Source organism: Caretta caretta, chromosome 5, assembly GCF_965140235.1.
Source record: "Caretta caretta isolate rCarCar2 chromosome 5, rCarCar1.hap1, whole genome shotgun sequence".
NCBI classification, from domain to species: Eukaryota; Metazoa; Chordata; order Testudines; family Cheloniidae; genus Caretta; species Caretta caretta.
This window is the reverse complement of record NC_134210.1, coordinates 58,793,505-58,812,383: the sequence shown is the minus strand read 5'-3', so window position 1 is coordinate 58,812,383 and position 18,879 is coordinate 58,793,505. Positions and strand designations below refer to the sequence as shown.

Below are 18,879 nucleotides of genomic sequence, written 5' to 3'. Positions count from 1 at the left end.
TGTTCACTTTAGTGCAGAGACCCCACACAATATCCTATATTTTGCTCAAGACCATATTAAAAGTTGAAGTAGTGCAATGGCCTTTGTCTCCAATTCAGCAAGATACAAAGCATGTGCATAACTTTAATCATGGAAGTATAGTTCACTGACTTCAAAGGGACGACTAATGTGCCTAAACTTATGTATGTGCATAAGAACTTAACTGAATCAGGATTTCTATACAGGTACTCTGCACTAGACTGAATTCCACTTTAAGTTAGAATTGCCTTCAATGTTTTTATTTGCCTTCATGGAATCCTCCCATGTCTCCTACCTGCAGCATTGGTTCTTCCTCTGAAAATATCATCATATGCTTTCCACTGGGGAGTCACTTGGTAGGCATGGATGAATACCACAAATACCACCACCAGGCACATTAATGGTACGAGAGCAGCAGTGAAGAGGGCAGCATAGACATTTGGAATAAAGCATCTGAAAGAAAATAAAAAGCATCCACCATTTATAAACATTACAAACAACTTGGACAGTTACATAAATGAACTTTCTAATACAAAGACAGTAGAACCTCAGAGTTATGAACACCTCGAGAATGGAGGTTGTTCATAACTCTGAAACGTTTGTGACTCTGAACGAAACATTATAGTTGTTCTTTCAAAAGTTTACAACTGAACATTGACCTAATACAGCTTTGAAACTTCACTATGCAGAAGAAAAATGCTGCTTTTAACCATCTTAATTAAAATGAAACAAGCACAGAGTTTCCTTACCTTGTCAAATCTTTTTTTATTTCTTTAACTTTCGCTTTATTTTTTTTGTAGTTTACACTTGACAAGTAAAGTATTGCATTTGTTTGTTTGTTTTGTTGTTGTTTTTTTTCTCCGTTGCAGCCTGATTGTGTACTTTTCGTTACAAATGAGGTCTGTGGTTGACCAGTCAGTTGACCAGATGCATCCGATTAAGTGAGCTGTAGCTCACGAAAGCTTATGCTCAAATAAATTGGTTAGTCTCTAAGGTGCCACAAGTACTCCTTTTCTTTTTGCGAATACAGACTAACACGGCTGCTACTCTGAAACCCGTCAGTTCTTAACTCCCGTGTTCGTAAATCATGTCTTACTAATCTATTACAGTTCTTTGAAGGGGTCAACAAACATGTGGACAAGGGGGACCCAGTGGACATAGTGTACTTAGATTTCCACAAAGCCTTTGACAAGGTCTCTCACCAAAGGCTCTTACGTAAATTAAGTTGTCATGGGATAAGAGGGAAGATACTCTCATGGACTGAGAACTGCTTAAAAGACAGGGAACAAAGGGTAGGACTAAATGGTAAATTTTCAGAATGGAGAGGGGTAACTAGTGGTGTTCCCCAAGGGTCAGTCCTAGGACCAATCCTATTCAACTTATTCATAAATGATCTGGAGAAAGGGGTAAACAGTGAGATGGCAAAGTTTGCAGATAATGCTAAACTGCTCAAGATCGTGAAGACCAAAACAGACTGTGAAGGACTTCAAAAAGATCTCAAAAAACTAAGTGATTGGGCAACAAAATGGCAAATGAAATTTAATGTGGATAAATGTAAAGTAATACACGTTGGAAAAAATAACCCCAACTATACATACAATATGATGGGGGCTAATTTAGCTACAACTAATCAGGAGAAAGATCTTGGAGTCATTGTGGATAGTTCTCTGAAGACGTCCACACAGTGTGCAGCAGCAGTCAAAAAAGCAAACGGGATGTTAGGAATCATTAAAAAAGGGATAGAGAATAAGACGGAGAATATCTTATTGCCCTTATATAAATCCATGGTACACCCACATCTTGAATACAGCGTACAGATGTGGTCTCCTTATCTCAGAAAAGATATACTGGCACTAGAAAAGGTTCAGAGAAGAGCAAGTAAAATGATTAGGGGTTTGGAACGGGTCCCATATGAGGTGAGATCAAAGAGGCTAGGACTTTTCAGCTTGGAAAAGAGGAGACTAAGGGGGGATATGATAGAGGTATATAAAATCATGAGTGGTGTGGAGAAAGTGAATAAGGAAAGTTACTGATATGTTCACATAATATAAGAAGTAGAGGCCACCAAATGAAATTAATGGGCAGCAGGTTTAAAACAAATAAAAGGAAGTTCTTCTTCACACAGTGCACAGTCAACCTGTGGAACTCCTTGCCTGAGGAGGTTGTACGGCTAGGACTATAACAGGGTTTAAAAACTAGATAAATTCATGTAGGTTAAGTCCATTCGTGGCTATTAGCCAGGATGGGTAAGGAATGGTGTCCCTAGTCTCTGTCTGTCAGAGGGTGGAGATGGATGGCAGGAGAGAGATCACTTGATCATTGCCTGTTAGGTTCACTCCCTCTGGGGCACTTGGCATTGGCCACTATCGGTAGACAGGATACTGGGCTGGATGGACCTTTGGTCTAACCCAGTATGGCCATTCTTATGTTCTCCGAGGTTCTACTGTACTTTTGATTGAGAATATGTTTTATAAACCACACATGCTTCATTACCTACCTAAAGTAATATCACTTGACAGTGCACAGTTGGCCACATGTATTCTGGTTTGGTGATGTTTTGTTTGTTTTCCACCTTCCTCTGAAGCATCAGAAATTGGCCACATGAGGAGATGGGATATCAGACAGGGAGGACCAGTGCTCTGAAGTGAAACACAGAACCCTTTCTTGATGGTTGGTTGGTGTGTCTTGCTCATTTGCTCAGTGTCTAACTGATCACCAGGTTTGAGGTCAAGAAGGAATTTTCTTCCAGGTCTGACTGGCAAGGACCTTGGGGGTTTATCGCCTTCCTCTGAAGCAGAAGATGTGGTTCTCCTGCTGGGATCATCTGGGCGTGTCTCACCTAGTCAATTCCTTGCCATTGCGTGGGAGTCAGACTCTGGTGACAGCTTGGTCTCCCTCCTGTTCTCTGCCTGTGGTCTAACTAAAGACTTTGGTCTTAATATAGGAGTACCTGGGGTGAAGTTTAATGCTTGTGATACACAGGAGATCAGATAGATGATCTAATAGCCCTTTCTGGTCTTAAATTCTGTGAACTGTGTTACGCCCTGTGATTTTCCTTATGAATCAAATTAATTTCCCCTCCTAAAATGTTTTCCTGTTTAATTTAAATCCACATTAAAAATACAGGCAGACTGCTATTATATGTATTGCTTTTAGATTTTATTGAAAAGAAAAATATTTTCGTGCAGGTATACTGTCTCCTGTGAAGTCATATTTATGCTCTGAAACCTCTACCCTTTTCTCTTCAATTACATGAGTCACACATACTCATAGCAGGCTGGGAAAGGGGCACATTCCTCTGTGCTCTGTTAGTGGAAACCAGTTCATGCAAGTAGATCATTCTTGCTAATGTCCTTATGTGCTAGTTCTAAATTTACTCTATCAATTACATGGGCAAGGAATATACAGAAACCTTCTTAATGAGGCCTAAAAGTTCAAAGCTCACTTCTGACTGTTTTTTAAAGAATATATTCAATCAATGGGGTGAAAAAAGCCAGTGTTTTCTAAGAAATGTACAAGGTGGATCAGATAATATCTTTTATTGGATCAACTTCTGTTGGTGACAGAGACGAGCTCTGTGTAGCTCGGACGCTTGTCTCTCCAACAGAAATTGGTCCAATAAAAGATATTACTTCACCCACACTGTCCCTCCCATATCCCAGGACCAATAAGGCTGTAACAATAATGCAAACAGTGTTTCCTGTGTATTTTATTGCAAACCGAGCCCTTTGTGTGTTGAAAGATGTTTCATGTCTTGCATACCGAAAAAATGTATGGTATAGGATTTCAGACAACAATCAGAAAATATGTGTATGCCAGATGCTCACATTTATTTATTAATGTTCCATTTGGCACCTTGAACTCTGTTATGCTCCATCTTTTTACTGTTTGATGGGAATGAATGCAAAATATTCCTAATCCCCAAATAAACTATGGTATAAAGAATAACTATAGACACTGGTCATGCATTCTGGAATAAACTATATCCTGATTAGCTTTCTAATCACCAGCATTGTTTGTTTAGATAAACATTACCTCCTGCGGCATATTTTAATCAACACTCCCCCCCTCCCCCCGACTACATTTTGTATGTGAAGACTTTAATTCATGTGAGCACAGAGCCAATCTGTGTAAGTAAGGTATTTTGTACTTCTACCTCCCCCTGGCAGTTACTGACACTGCAAATATAATCAAATGGGAGCAGAGCGCACCATACTGATCCAGTAAGGATATTGGCAGGAAACACTCAACAGTTAAATCATCACAGATCTTCAGATTAATAATTAGGTTTTGTGTTTGACTTTGTTTTTAAATTAGGGTCCTGAATGACTTCCAAAAAGTATGGATCTTGGAGCATGCTCACCTCTAGTAGATTTGGCCAACGTTGTGGCAGCATTTTGTAGAGCAAAGAGAGTGGTAGGAAAGATCAATCATATTTAGCTTCTTCAGGCAACAATATAGTCACACAGTTTTTAGCACCACCTTTGACCATCGAAGACTCACAAAACTGCCTTTTTGCTCCTAATCTGTCTCCTTGAACAAACCTGCATTTCTGCAAGTCTGATATCTCTTAGATGTCTTGTTGTTAGCTTAAATTCACATTTTCGCCGTGTTAACTCCTTAACGTTCCTCTCAGGCCTTCCCCACTCTTGCCCTTCTCTGCCACTTTTGACACCACCACCATGCTCCCTGTCACTCAGTCCAATAATCTGGAGGTCAACTTTGACCCTCCTCCCTCTCCTTTGCTCCACACATCCAGAACACAATCAAATAACACTGCTTCTTCCACCATAACATTCCAAAGTCTGACCTTTTCTATTGGTCCACACTGCTAAAATACTCGTTGATGCTCTTATCAGTTATGTTTTGATTACTTTAACCTCCTCTTGTCTGCTCTCCCTGACACCAACTTTCCTTACTCTCATATTACCTCTCCCTTCACTAGCTCTCCCTTCTCCACCACATCAAGTTAAAGTTGCTTCCTCTCACTTTCAAGATTCTTCATGACACCCTCCCATTGCTCCAGTCTATCCGTGCTGCCAGCCTTCAACATCCATCTGCCTGATATTTTCACAAACATCTCTACACCTTTATCTGTGATGCCCATAGCTCATGGAATGCCCTCCCTAAGCTAATAGGAAAGACCAACTCCCTCCTTCTCCGCATCTCTTTAGAAGATCCATTTTTTCTGTGACACCTATGAGAAATCAGGGATAATTTTGGAAATACCTTTCTCAAATAGTACATAATGATTTAAATTCCATTTGGGGATAGCTAAAAACAAATTCAACTTTTCCCACTATGATAATTATTAGAGACTTTTGTTCTCTAACACCAAGCAGTCAATAAAGAACGGTCTTTAAATAATTGGGTAACCAAGACTAGAAATGGCATAAAATATAGAAATGTTTGTCTACTATGGTAAAAGCTATTACAGAAAGCCCATACCATTTTTGTCTAAAAAGACTGCTTTAACAGGACTAACAGCACACAGTGGCCTGTGTGATAAAGGTCAACAAGAAAAATGATTATTTTTCCTTTGAAAAAGAGGACATTATATTAGCTGTCTGTATTGTACTTAAATTAAAACAACATCACCTACTGATCAACTGGGATCAGGACTCTTACCTCCACACCCATTTTTCCAACTTATATAAAACAAGGTTAGCACCCTTCCAGGGACAAGCAGACTTATGCATCCCTATGTTTTCCTAAATTCCTCTGTATTCTTAGTGTAGGTTTATGTCTTTTCTGGAAATCCCAATGTGACCCAATATTCCTACCCCAAAAATGTAGAGACTTATTTAAATGAAGTAAGTCAAAGGAGGAAAACAATCTATACATGAAGCTAAATGTTAGTACAATTACATAATTTGTTTTTAAAAGAAAAAAATAAAAACAAAAGAGCCTTAATTCAGTAATTCTAGGAGGTACTCCATAATAGGAGTGACATTCAATGATCCCGTCTAAGGAAAGGGAGTTCGATCAGCATATTTGGAAAGAGACTGAGAGTTTTCTCCTCTCTGTTGTCACAACTAGATTTCCAAGGACAGTCTCTTAGGCAGAGCATCCAAATGTGAAAAGTTAGATTTTCTAAAAAACTGCAAGTCTTCTGGATTATCAAACAATCAGAATCCTCTTTTAGGGACAAAGAGATGGCGTCAGGGAACTACACCCCTGGCTGAATTAATTTTTTTGTCACTGTCTCACTGAAGCTTTTCCCTTGTTATTGTTATTTCATCACCTCTAGAGAGATATGGTTGTGTACTTTGGTATGGTACTAATAGTAATGGCCTAATCCAAGCTAAAAAGTGAGATGAACATTATTCAGGGGTGTGAAAAATCTACCCAACTGAGTGACAGAATTAAGCCGGCCTAATTCCAGGTGGTGACAGCGCCAGGTTGACTAAAACATTTTTCCATTGACCTAGCTACCAACGATGAGAGGGGTTCTCCCATTGGCATAGGTAGTGCCTATGGTGAAGCACTGCAATTGTACCACTGTGGCATTTCAAGCATAGACAAGCCCAATGTAAGACCAAATCCTTACAGGCCCAAGGCAAGTCAAATAATGGGAAAATTTGTTCACAAATAATTACTTGCTGAAAAAACCGTCAAAATTGTCAAATAGGATTTGCAACAAATTATGTGTCTGTCAGCTGTATCTAGGCAACATATTGAAAATTAAAATCATAGAATCATAGAATATCAGGGTTGGAAGGGACCCCAGAAGGTCATCTAGTCCAACCCCCTGCTCAAAGCAGGACCAATTCCCAGTTAAATCATCCCAGCCAGGGCTCTGTCAAGCCTGACCTTAAAAACCTCTAAGGAAGGAGATTCTACCACCTCCCTAGGTAACGCATTCCAGTGTTTCACCACCCTCTTAGTGAAAAAGTTTTTCCTAATATCCAATCTAAACCTCCCCCACTGCAACTTGAGACCATTACTCCTCGTTCTGTCATCTGCTACAATTGAGAACAGTCTAGAGCCATCCTCTTTGGAACCCCCTTTCAGGTAGTTGAAAGCAGCTATCAACTCCCCCCTCATTCTTCTCTTCTGCAGGCTAAACAATCCCAGCTCCCTCAGCCTCTCCTCATAACTCATGTGTTCCAGTCCCCTAATCATTTTTGTTGCCCTTCGCTGAACTCTCTCCAATTTATCCACATCCTTCTTGAAGTGTGCGGCCCAAAACTGGACACAGTACTCCAAAATCACATTTTTGCTATTTTAACTCATCTTGGATGATGATGTTTACTACCAGCTTCTGATGTTTCAGGTCGCTTATCTGATGGTCTGAGGATTCAAATCTCTCCTGAAAACATTCCAGTTTTCTTTATTTGTTGGGGCCCCAAGCTTTTAGCTGCAACCTGCTCTGCTAATACAGTTTTCTGAGACTACTTTGATGATTTAACTGGGAATTGGTCCTGCTTCGAGCAGGGGGTTGGACTAGATGACCTTCTGGGGTCCCTTCCAACCCTTATATTCTATGATTCTATGATTCTATGATTCTACTTGATCTCACTAATAAACCTCCTCACATTTCTCCACAGGGTCAGTGACTTCCTCCTCTGCAAAATGATTGTTCGCAGCTTCAGTGGACATATTGCATGAGTGTGAGGGTGCTCTTTTCCTGAGCCTCGTGGAAGCCATTTGTTCGTTTAAGGTTGTTTGCCCCTGGTTTTCAAAAGCATTTCTGCCTGTTTTAGAATCCTGCTTTATTTTTTCAGTTTATGGCAATCACCAAAGCTAGCCTATTCTGTGCCATTTTGTTCCCACCCTTATGCACAGTAGCACTGTTCTGAAGAGTGGAGATCTCACAGTGTCTATCCACAGCAGCATGCCAGGCTTCAAACAAACCTACTCCAAAAGTAACATATACTGGAAAAAACCCACCCGCCACTCACAACAAAAACCCTAATAAAGAGACCAACTTGGCCATCCGGTAGCTAAGTCAATGCCACCTATTAAGATATTGGGCCCAATCCTGCATATCTGACTCAGACTAACTTCCCAATGATATCTGAGAAGAGAAAAATGAGATTTCATCAGTAAAGAGATATAGAGTTTAAGGCCAAGAGGGACCACTAGATCACCTAGTCTGATCTCCTGTTTATCACAAGCCACTAAATCCCACCCAGTTACAGACACTGCGCCCAATAACCGGGATCAGACTAAAGCAAGGGTAGTCATAAGCAGACCATGGGCCAAATCGAGACTGCCAGATGCTTTTGAACAGACCCCGAAATCTTTTAACTTATTATTATCATTATTATTTCATTATTTTCTCTGGAGTCTGGACCTTGACTATACCTTGACCAAAAAATTTGGACCTTGACAAAAAAATAATTGACTACCTCTGGACTAAAGTATCACAGGCCTCAGGAGACTAAATTATTGTGTGCCACAGGTTGAGAATAGGAGGAACTGAGGTGCACCAATGACCCTCTCCTCTTCAATAGCAGAAAACTGATTTGGTGAGACATACCCAGATGAACTTAGCAAGTGCAGGTTCAGGCCCATTATGTGTGTCCAAACAGTAGGAAATATTTTTTCTTCACTTGTGAAACAAACCATCCGCTCTGCTTGAGCCAATGTTTTATCTTAAGAATTCATTTTTGTCAACAGGATGTTCCTGTCATTGTCAAGTCCTCTAATCTTAAAAACTACTTCATGGCAATGAACGAGAATCCAACATAGAACTATCTGTTCTTTGGGGATGCACACAAATGCCTGAAATAAGCCAAGTAATTCAGCCTTTGTTTTTATTTTGCACAGGGCAACACCCACATTGGCATTTTAAATCACTTCCCCATTTCTGAGTGGTAGCCGTGTTATTCTGTATCAGCAAAAACAACGAGAAGTCCTTGTGGCACCTTAGAGACTAACAAATTTATTTGGGCATAAGCTTATTTGTTAGTATCTAAGGTGCCACAAGGACTCCTCGTTGTTTTCCCCCATTTCTAATGAACAAAGTAAATAAAGCAACTATATTGTTGATTTTACATATAGTTCATTTCCCTAGTTTTCTTTCTGTATTACCAGACACACCAGTTACACGCAGATTTCCATTGTGCTTTACTCTTCTATTTCTTTTTAAGGCGAGAATCCACCTGGCACAGATTAGGATGTTATTTCTTTCTAATATGTCAAGAAATTGATAAGGATACATTGTGCCTGTGAGAGGATGTGATATGTCTTCACTTGATTGATAACATAATTCACTTTATTATAAGGCTAATAATAAAATAAAATAAAATAATAAAAACAGGGAAACTCATTAGCTTTCTTACACCCACGTGACATCTGTGGATTTACCTACAGTCCAAGCTCTGTGACTTACTGCTTTCGTGTCCAAGCCTGTATCCCTCCCAAGATATTTTAGAAACACAAATGTAATATAAGGCCTATAACATCTACGTTATATCTTGATTCAGCAAGGTACTTTGATCTATGCATAACTTTAAGCCTGAGTGGTTCTAACAGTGATATCACTGGGACTGCACATACGCTTAAATTTATGCGTGCGCTCAAGTACATTGCTGAATTGAGGCCTAGGTAAAGAGAGATCTAGTGTCATGAGTGCAGCATTGGATCCAGGAAAGGAAAAAATGTGTCCTCTTGCTTACACTGATGGCTATCTGCGTACTGAGACAAGTCAAAACCTCTCTTCCTTACTCTTTGAAATAGGGGTAACAATCAGGGTACTGGATTCAGAGTAGCAGCTGTGTTAGTCTGTATTCGCAAAAAGAAAAGGAGGACTTGTGGCACCTTAGAGACTAACCAATTTATTTGAGCATAAGCTTTCGTGAGCTACAGCTCACTTCAGGGTACTGTGAGGATTAGTCAATGTCTTTAAAGTACTTTGAACAACCGTGCTAAGTGTTAATAATCATTATTACCTAGCAGTGTCTTTGATGTGTACCTGACAAATTCTAGCTTCAGCCTGGGTTAGATTCTGGGGGGATCCAGCACCAAGCTGGTACACCTCCAGGAATGGGCAGAACTGACTAGGAAAGAGCAAGACAAAGGCATTCCCTAGGCAGCCTCTGCTATCACTGCTTTTGTATAATATGGCACCGAACATATACATTAAAAGAACATCATTAAGGTTGCAGAATCAAGCCCTTAAAAGTTAGAAAATGCCAGAAGCTTGCTTGTGTGTATTCATTGTGATGCAGTCTTTAACAATATACAAAATAGTTAGATACTATTTTTCCACAAGACCCTTGTCTTATGCAGTGAATGGGAAGTTATTCAATATTTCTTTATATCCTTCTGATTCAATATGTGGCTCTTGATTTTATGTACCACAAACCATACAAATCTGCATCAAATACAGAATTGTTAATTTCTGCCTTGTTGTTCTCTATTGTGCTCTCATAATTGTATCTAAGGGCTTCACAGATATAATTAATTTATCTTCACAACATCTCTGTGAGGTGAGTTGTTACCATCCTCATTTTACAGTTGGGGAACTGAGGCACAGAGACCAAAATTGTCAGAAGTGTCCACTAATTTTGTGTGCCCTAGGGCATGATTTCTCAGAGTACTTAGTCATTTTACAGCACTTTATGTGTTCAAACACAGCTCCAGCCAACTTCAGTTGCAATTATGTGCTTTCAGCACTTCTGCAAGTCTGATCCCGGGTGTCTTAAAAACCAGACACCCAGAAAATGAACGTACAACTAGTGGCCAACAGGGAACATTATTTTTTCAGTGACTTGTCAAAAATCTCATAAAACACTGTGGCAATGGCAGGGATAGAATCCATTTCTCCAGAGCGGCCTTCAACTTGCAAAATCATAAGACCATCATTTCTTTTCCTGCAATCCCTTCCTGATTCATTATAAACCTAATTTCTGCAACCAACAGGGGCTCTACAGACAACTGCCTTCTGCATTACACAACTCTAATTCATTCCCTGAGCATTGCCATCCTGTGCACTAAATGAGGGAGGGGTCCTATAGAAAAAATAGTAAGTGATCATATAATTAAAGATTGCATAATAAGGGATAATGAGGGAGGACAGTAGTATAGTTATTGCTTGCTCTTCCCGTGAATGCTCCCCAGAATAATCTGCACATCTCATGTCCAGTCAGGGGAATCAAACCCAGAAACTGGAAATAAACCAGTTCAATTTTCCACTTTTCTCTTCAGCTCAGTTTTTATTCTCATTCACCATCATGGTGAATGTCTGAGAATATACATTTTGTTCTACAGAGTCAGAGTCAGAGATGTGAAATGTAAGAACTGAACTGAAGTACTAACGGGGACATTTTGAAGTAAGATATAAATTGTAGCTCTACAGAAAATGACTTCACCACACAGACTATTTCCCTTAACGGCTACCTTTGCAATCGGTGTAATCCACCCCAGTGCACATGCATAGAAAGATGCTAGCATGTGCACAGAAAATACTCATGACACTTATTTACATCCTATTTCACATTAGACTGAAGTTGCCAGCCTACACCCTTGAGCATAAGCAAACTTATCCCTAGCGTTGATCAAGAAACATATGACACAATCTAAACTGTTTAATAAAGTTTCTTGGAAAAGCAAGATCCCAGATATAGAAGGGAGAAAAACACACTTCCAGCTGCAGGCTGGAGTGGAAGTGTTTACATTAGTTTCCAGTCCTGATCAGCTTTTACCAAAAGCTTTCGTTTCAATACTAATGTGTCTTGTACAAGTGATATGGGTTAGGAAGTTTTCACTAAAGTTGTGCAGACCATGTGAAGATGAGATTGCAATTCAAATGATCTTGATTGCAGGGATTAAATATATATTTTATTTTTAAATGTCCAAGCATATATTAAAAAAAAGAAGACTGTGCACACATGAACACACCCAAAGTGTTCAGTGTATTCCAAGAGCTCAGAAAACATCTGGAAGCTTGAAGTGCATTCTCGGTATATTCATCCCAGTTTCATGTTCAAAGGTCTTCATGCAAAGTAATAGTGAAAGTATCAACACCCCAAATTTACAGATTAAAAAGGAAAATGAGTCAGAGGGGACATGCTCAAGGCTGCAGAGGGAGTCAGTGTTGGGTGTGGGATTAGACTTTAGGAGTTTCTGGCTACCGACCTCCGCTCACACAGAAAGACCTCCCTCTCTCTAAGGGCTTGTTTACCTGTGTGTACACAAGTTTTGTGTGCTCAGTTTTAGCAGTCACTTTCAAAAAGAGACCCTCTCACCTTAAGTTGAAGCACAACATACTCATCTAGTATGAAGGAAGATTAAAAAAGAATCTAGGGAGAAATCCTGGCTCCACTGAAGTCAGTGACACAACCCATAGACTTCAATGGAGCCAGTATATCCATTTAAGATATCACATTGCAGTCTTGGGCATAACTTTTGGGGAAACTTGAGCATCAAGCTAAATACTATAGGCCAAGCTTTTCAAAAGTGACTAGTGATATTGGGTGCCTCAAAAGTGACTAGTGATATTGGGTGCTTAATTTGGAGGTCCAAATTAAGGCATCTTAAGGAAGTGCAATTTTTAGAAGCTGGGTGCACAACAATTTTTGAAAAATCAGGCCCCGGTAATGACTCTCAAGATGGGCCTTTAAAGGTTGAGGTACTCAAAATCACCTAAAAGTTTTGAAAATATCTGCTTAAATCAATAAGAGCAGCCACCATAGGAAAGGCATTATTAGGTCCTGAGATACAGCAGATAGCCTCTTAAAGACAATTGAGCCATTCTGAAAAAAATATCTGTCAACCATTCCTTTTCATCACCCCAATCACATTTTAATGTAACAAATACAATAATCCACTAGTTGATTTTATAAGAGGTGTCCACTGAAATATACTGAGGAGAAGAAATAATGTTTTATTTCACCAACCACACATTAACCTTACAACAGGCATACTTGAGTGGCTGAAATAAGGAAAACAAAGGCAGATCTAAACACAAAGCTGAACTCTTGGCAAGTTTGGATCTGTCATCCTTTCCAAACCAGTGATAATTAGTGCCTGTGCCTATGCTGTTTCAGAGACTGTGTGTTCAATGTTTGAGCACGTCTGCCTAAAATAGATAACATCAGCCACTGAAATATGACATGAGGTTAATATGTGAGTATAGCTTTGATTAAATGAAACATCATTTTTCTTTCCTTCAGTATATTTTAGGGGATATCCCTTACATAAAACTAATTTATTATTACATACTTATTTGATTTACTCAATATCAAGTACTGTTTCAAGAGAAAAACTTTTCATAAAAAGATCTACTATAAATATCAGGATTTTACAGCATCATGGGCCACGCAAGGCCAAGGATGCCTTGATTTAAAAAAATAATTAAAATCCCAATGCCACAGAAGCTTTCTTGAACCTGAGTGTTAATGCTCACATGCACTTTCCATTTCAAACAAGCCATCATGCATAATGACCCTGGTACCCACACTGAGATATAAAACAGAGCAGCACAAAACTCATGTGTACTGGATACATTGGTGTATGAAGCTTAGCACTGCAAAGTAAATGCAACAATACCAAGCCTCAGGTAAAGGTAGAGTATGTGCCCTTTCATAATGAAAGCGTTTAGAAATAATTTAATGTTGTGATGTGATAGACATTCTGGGCTAGACCTTTCATTCCAGCCAAACTACTCTTGCCAAAGGATTGAGTTGGAGGGTGAGAAAGTGGTTCAAAGTCACCTTTATGCTCTCTTGGTTCTGAAACCAGCGAAGGCCTAGTCAGTCCCCAGGACAAATAAGAGCAGCCTCAAGGTTACTCTAAATTACACCTGACAGCCCACATCCTAAAGGAGCTATTCTGGCAATGGGGTGAAAGGATGCCTGCACCAGGAGCTGTGGGCAGGGGTGGCACAGGAGCTGCTATGGAGTCTCTCCAACACCTGAGGATTTCTCCACACCAGGGAGAACTAATGTTCAGGGAACTGGATTCACCAATTTTCTGTCTGCTTAATACTACCGGAGAAGCACACAGCAGCCAGGGCAGGGGGCCATCTTATTTACCTGATGCAAGTAGGCCTAACTCTGCTAACGTAATTACACAATGTAAAATTAACACAAGTTTGGAACCAGGGCCAAAGGGAGTTTTCAAAGGCGGCCTAATTGAGGCCTTGTTTACACTACCAAGTTTTGTCACCAAAAACTGCCTTAGTTTAGTAACAAGAGCATACACACTACAATGGGACTTTTGTCGTGAAAAATGCCCAGTTTTGGTGACAAAAAGCTTCCACCCCTTCAAGAGACTTTTGTCTTTTCCCTTCCCTTTAGTGTCAACAAAGAGCCAGTGTAGACACTGCTGATTGTTTTGTCCACAGAACTGGCTTCCACCAGTGTCCCACAATGCCTGCCCTGATTGCTCTGAGAAAAGGAGTACTTGTGGCACCTTAGAGACTGGTTAGTCTCTAAGGTGCCACAAGTACTCCTTTTCTTTTTGCGAATACAGACTAACACGGCTGTTACTCTGAAACCTGATTGCTCTGCTCAGTGTTTTGATCTCTGCTGCCCTGCAGGCATGCGCCCCTCCCCTTTCAAAGCTCCAGGAAGTATCTGACAGCTGAGTGTGCTGCTCCCTTTGGGGAGCAAACAAAGAGCAAATCATTGGAATGCTCTTTTCCTGCCCTGCACTAGGAACACAGCAGCAGGCAGACTGCTGCTGCAGGGGGAAGGTTTCAGAGGAACAGCTGTGTTAGTCTATATTCGCAAAAAGAAAAGGAGTACTTGTGGCACCTTAGAGACTAACCAATTTATTTGAGCATGAGCTTTCGTGAGCTACAGCTCACTTCATCAGATGTTATACCGTGGAAACTGCAGCAGACTTTATATACACACAGAGAATATGAAACAATACCTCCTCCTCAAATCCGCACAGACACACCCCTGGAACCCCGACCTGGGATATTCTATCTACTACCCAAGATCCATAAACCTGGAAATCCTGGGCGCCCCATCATCTCAGGCATTGGCACCCTGACAGCAGGATTGTCTGGCTATGTAGACTCCCTCCTCAGGCCCTACGCTACCAGCACTCCCAGCTACCTTCGAGACACCACTGACTTCCTGAGGAAACTTCAATCCATCGGTGATCTTCCTGATAACACCATCCTGGCTACTATGGATGTAGAAGCCCTCTACACCAACATTCCACACAAAGATGGATTACAAGCCGTCAAGAACACTATCCCCGATAATGTCACGGCTAACCTGGTGGCTGAACTTTGTGACTTTGTCCTTACCCATAACTATTTCACATTTGGGGACAATGTATACCTTCAGATCAGCGGCACTGCTATGGGTACCCGCATGGCCCCACAGTATGCCAACATTTTTATGGCTGATTTAGAACAACGCTTCCTCAGCTCTCGTCCCCTAAAGCCCCTACTCTACTTGCACTATATTGATGACATCTTCATCATCTGGACCCATGGAAAAGAAGCCCTTGAGGAATTCCACCATGATTTCAACAATTTCCATCCCACCACCAACCTCAGCCTGGTCCAGTGCACACAAGAGATCCACTTCCTGGACACTACAGTGCTAATAAACAATGGCCACATAAACACCACCCTATACCGGAAACCTACTGACCGCTATTCCTACCTGCATGCCTCCAGCTTTCACCCTGACCACACCACACGATCCATCGTCTACAGCCAAGCTCTGCGATACAACCGCATTTGCTCCAACTCCTCAGACAGAGACAAACACCTACAAGATCTCTGTCAAGCTTTCTTACAACTACAATACCCACCTGCAGAAGTAAAGAAACAGATTGATAGAGCCAGAAGAGTTCCCAGAAGTTACCTACTACAGGACAGGCCTAACAAAGAAAATAACAGAATGCCACTAGCGGTCACCTTCAGCCCCCAACTAAAACCCCTCCAACGCATTATTAAGGATCTACAACCTATCCTAAAGGATGACCCAACACTCTCACAAGTCTTGGGAGACAGGCCAGTCCTTGCCTACAGACAGCCCCGCAACCTGAAGCAAATACTCACCAACAACCACATACCACACAACAGAACCACTAACCCAGGAACTTATCCTTGCAACAAAGCCCGTTGCCAATTGTGCCCACATATCTATTCAGGGGACACCATCACAGGGCCTAATAACATCAGCCACACTATCAGAGGCTCGTTCACCTGCACATCCACCAATGTGATATATGCCATCATGTGCCAGCAATGCCCCTCTGCCATGTACATTGGTCAAACTGGACAGTCTCTAGGTAAAAGAATAAATGGACACAAATCAGATGTCAAGAATTATAACATTCATAAACCAGTCGGAGAACACTTCAATCTCTCTGGTCACGCAATCACAGACATGAAGGTCGCTATCTTAAAACAAAAAAACTTCAAATCCAGACTCCAGCGAGAAACTGCTGAATTGGAATTCATTTGCAAATTGGATACTATTAATTTAGGCTTAAATAGAGACTGGGAGTGGCTAAGTCATTATGCAAGGTAGCCTGTTTCCTCTTGTTTTTTCCTACCCCCCCCTCCCCCCAGATGTTCTGGTTTAACTTGGATTTAAACTTGGAGAGTGGTCAGTTTAGATGAGCTATTACCAGCAGGAGAGTGAGTTTGTGTGTGTATGGGGGTGGGGGGGATGTGAGAAAACCTGGATCTATGCAGGAAATAGCCCGACTTGATTATGTAAAGAGTTGTCACTTTGGATGGGCTAGCACCAGCAGGAGAGTGAATTTGTGTGGGGGGGTGGAGGGTGAGAAAACCTGGATTTGTGCTGGAAATGGCCCACCTGTTGATCACTTTAGATAAGCTATTACCAGCAGGACAGTGGGGTGGGAGGAGGTATTGTTTCATATTCTCTGTGTGTATATAAAGTCTGCTGCAGTTTCCACGGTATAACATCTGATGAAGTGAGCTGTAGCTCACGAAAGCTCATGCTCAAATAAATTGGTTAGTCTCTAAGGTGCCACAAGTACTCCTTTTCTTTTTGCAGGGGGAAGGGGACACACTGCTGTGCTGCTTTGCCATTCCTCAACATGAAGAGCTCACAGAGCTACTCATGATGCTGCTTTCGACAGCTGAGGGGGGCTGTGGGAGAATTCGGAGAGAATCCCAAGATGTGCAGTGTTCTTCCCCACAACACTGCACTGTGGAATACATGCCCACGGTGCATTGCTCACCCTGTCGATGATGGCATCCCCAATGTGGATGTGATCTGTGGACAGAGGGAGCAAGTGTGAACACCCTTTGGCGATTTTTGTTTGGTCGCCTTTTGGGTGTCGACATAAGTTTTGTCAACAAAACTTGGTACTGCAGACAAGCCCTAAGTTAGGCACCAAACTGCCATTGACTTTCAGTGGGGTTGGGCATCCAACTCCCTTCAACCCCTTTGAAAATCCCAGCCACTGTCTTTTTGAGAACAGCTTAACAGGCTGCAGATGAACTGTATGATAAGCACAGGTTGGACAAGTAACATAACCTACGCTAAATTACAGACTGAGCTCAAGTTCTCCCCAGTAAAATGAATTTACAAAAGTATTGTAAAATGGCTAAATTTCATGCATTAGTGTTAAAAGGTTCTCGAAATTATAGTCATTGCACAAATTTGGAAATTTGCATCTAGATCATTTGAGGATTTCCACATGAATGTTAGAGATGTGTGTGTTTTAATTGTGAGTGTGTCTGGTCAATTTTATGAAGTATGAGTCTGTTCTAAAGCTCCTTGAAGTCAAAGGCTTTGGACCAGGTGCTAAATAAATGGGGTGAGACCCTGGCCCTACTGAAATCAATGAGAATGTTCCCACTGACTTCAGTATGACCAAGATTTCACCCTAAATCTCTTGGTTCTAAAAAATTAAATCATCTTGACTTAAATATTACCAAAAAAAAATTCTTTTACACACTAATGGATTTTTGACTCAAAGAATAATGTGTTATATAATGAGGTGATGCTTGTAAAAAATACAGAAGTTAGGTAATTGCTGTGGCAGATTGTGACAATTCTATCATCATCAAATTATACTTCTCTTTCTAAATGCTGAAACTATCCATGTAAAAGTAGACAGATAATTCCAGTTACTATAGTATCTAGGTATTGAAACTACTGAATTACTTTAAAAAAAAACAATTAGCAAAATGGAGGAAATTTCAGGTAAAATAAGTTAGGAATAAAAAATAATTAAATAAAAACAGGAGCTATAAACTTTTTTAAAAATTTCTTTGGACTTCAAACAAATGCAAAAGCTTGTTTGCTGAAACTCTACTATAGACTTGCATAATGACAGGTTTCAGAGTAGCAGCCGTGTTAGTCTGTATTCGCAAAAAGAAAAGTAGTACTTGTGGCACCTTAGAGACTAACAAATTTATTCGAGCATAAGCTTTCGTGAGTTACAGCTTCGATGAAGTGAGCTGTAGCTCACGAAAGCTTATGCTCAAATAAATTTGTTAGTCTCTAAGGTGCCACAAGTACTCCTTTTCTTTTTACTATAGACTTGTTTCAAGTGCAAATGTTCTTGCTGATAGTGTGAACAGGCTGTTGTTCCTGACTTTAGGGTTTGTTTTTTTTAAACTTTGTCTCCTAGATCTCATCTCTGAAGAATTCCTCAGGAGACTCCCAACTTTTTCATACTCAGTTCCTGACAGTAGCTTTATACTGTATGTGGGGTTTTTTGTTTTTAAACAGCCCATGTTATTTTTTGTGCATGTAGGATACAGTATAGAACAAAAAGAAAAGGAGTACTTGTGGCACCTTAGAGACTAACCAATTTAGCTCACGAAAGCTCATGCTCAAATAAATTGGTTAGTCTCTAAGGTGCCACAAGTACTCCTTTTCTTTTTGCGAATACAGACTAACACGGCTGTTCCTCTGAAACCTGACAGTATAGAACAGAAACCAACAGCACATT

At 40.6% G+C, this 18,879-nt stretch overlaps 1 protein-coding gene across 5 annotated transcripts in view; it reads right to left on the bottom strand.

Moving 5' to 3' along the window:
- ADGRV1 (adhesion G protein-coupled receptor V1) overlaps positions 1–18,879 on the bottom strand; it is a 416,951-nt gene that overhangs the window by 72,281 nt on the left and 325,791 nt on the right. For 4 of the 5 annotated variants that reach the window (XM_075128566.1, XM_048851004.2, XM_075128567.1 and 1 more), the window contains one exon: positions 314–471. In XM_075128566.1, the coding sequence (XP_074984667.1) occupies positions 314–471 (158 nt within the window). Of the gene's footprint in view, positions 1–313; positions 472–18,879 lie in introns of those variants that run through there. The other variant, XM_075128569.1, reaches the window with a different exon arrangement.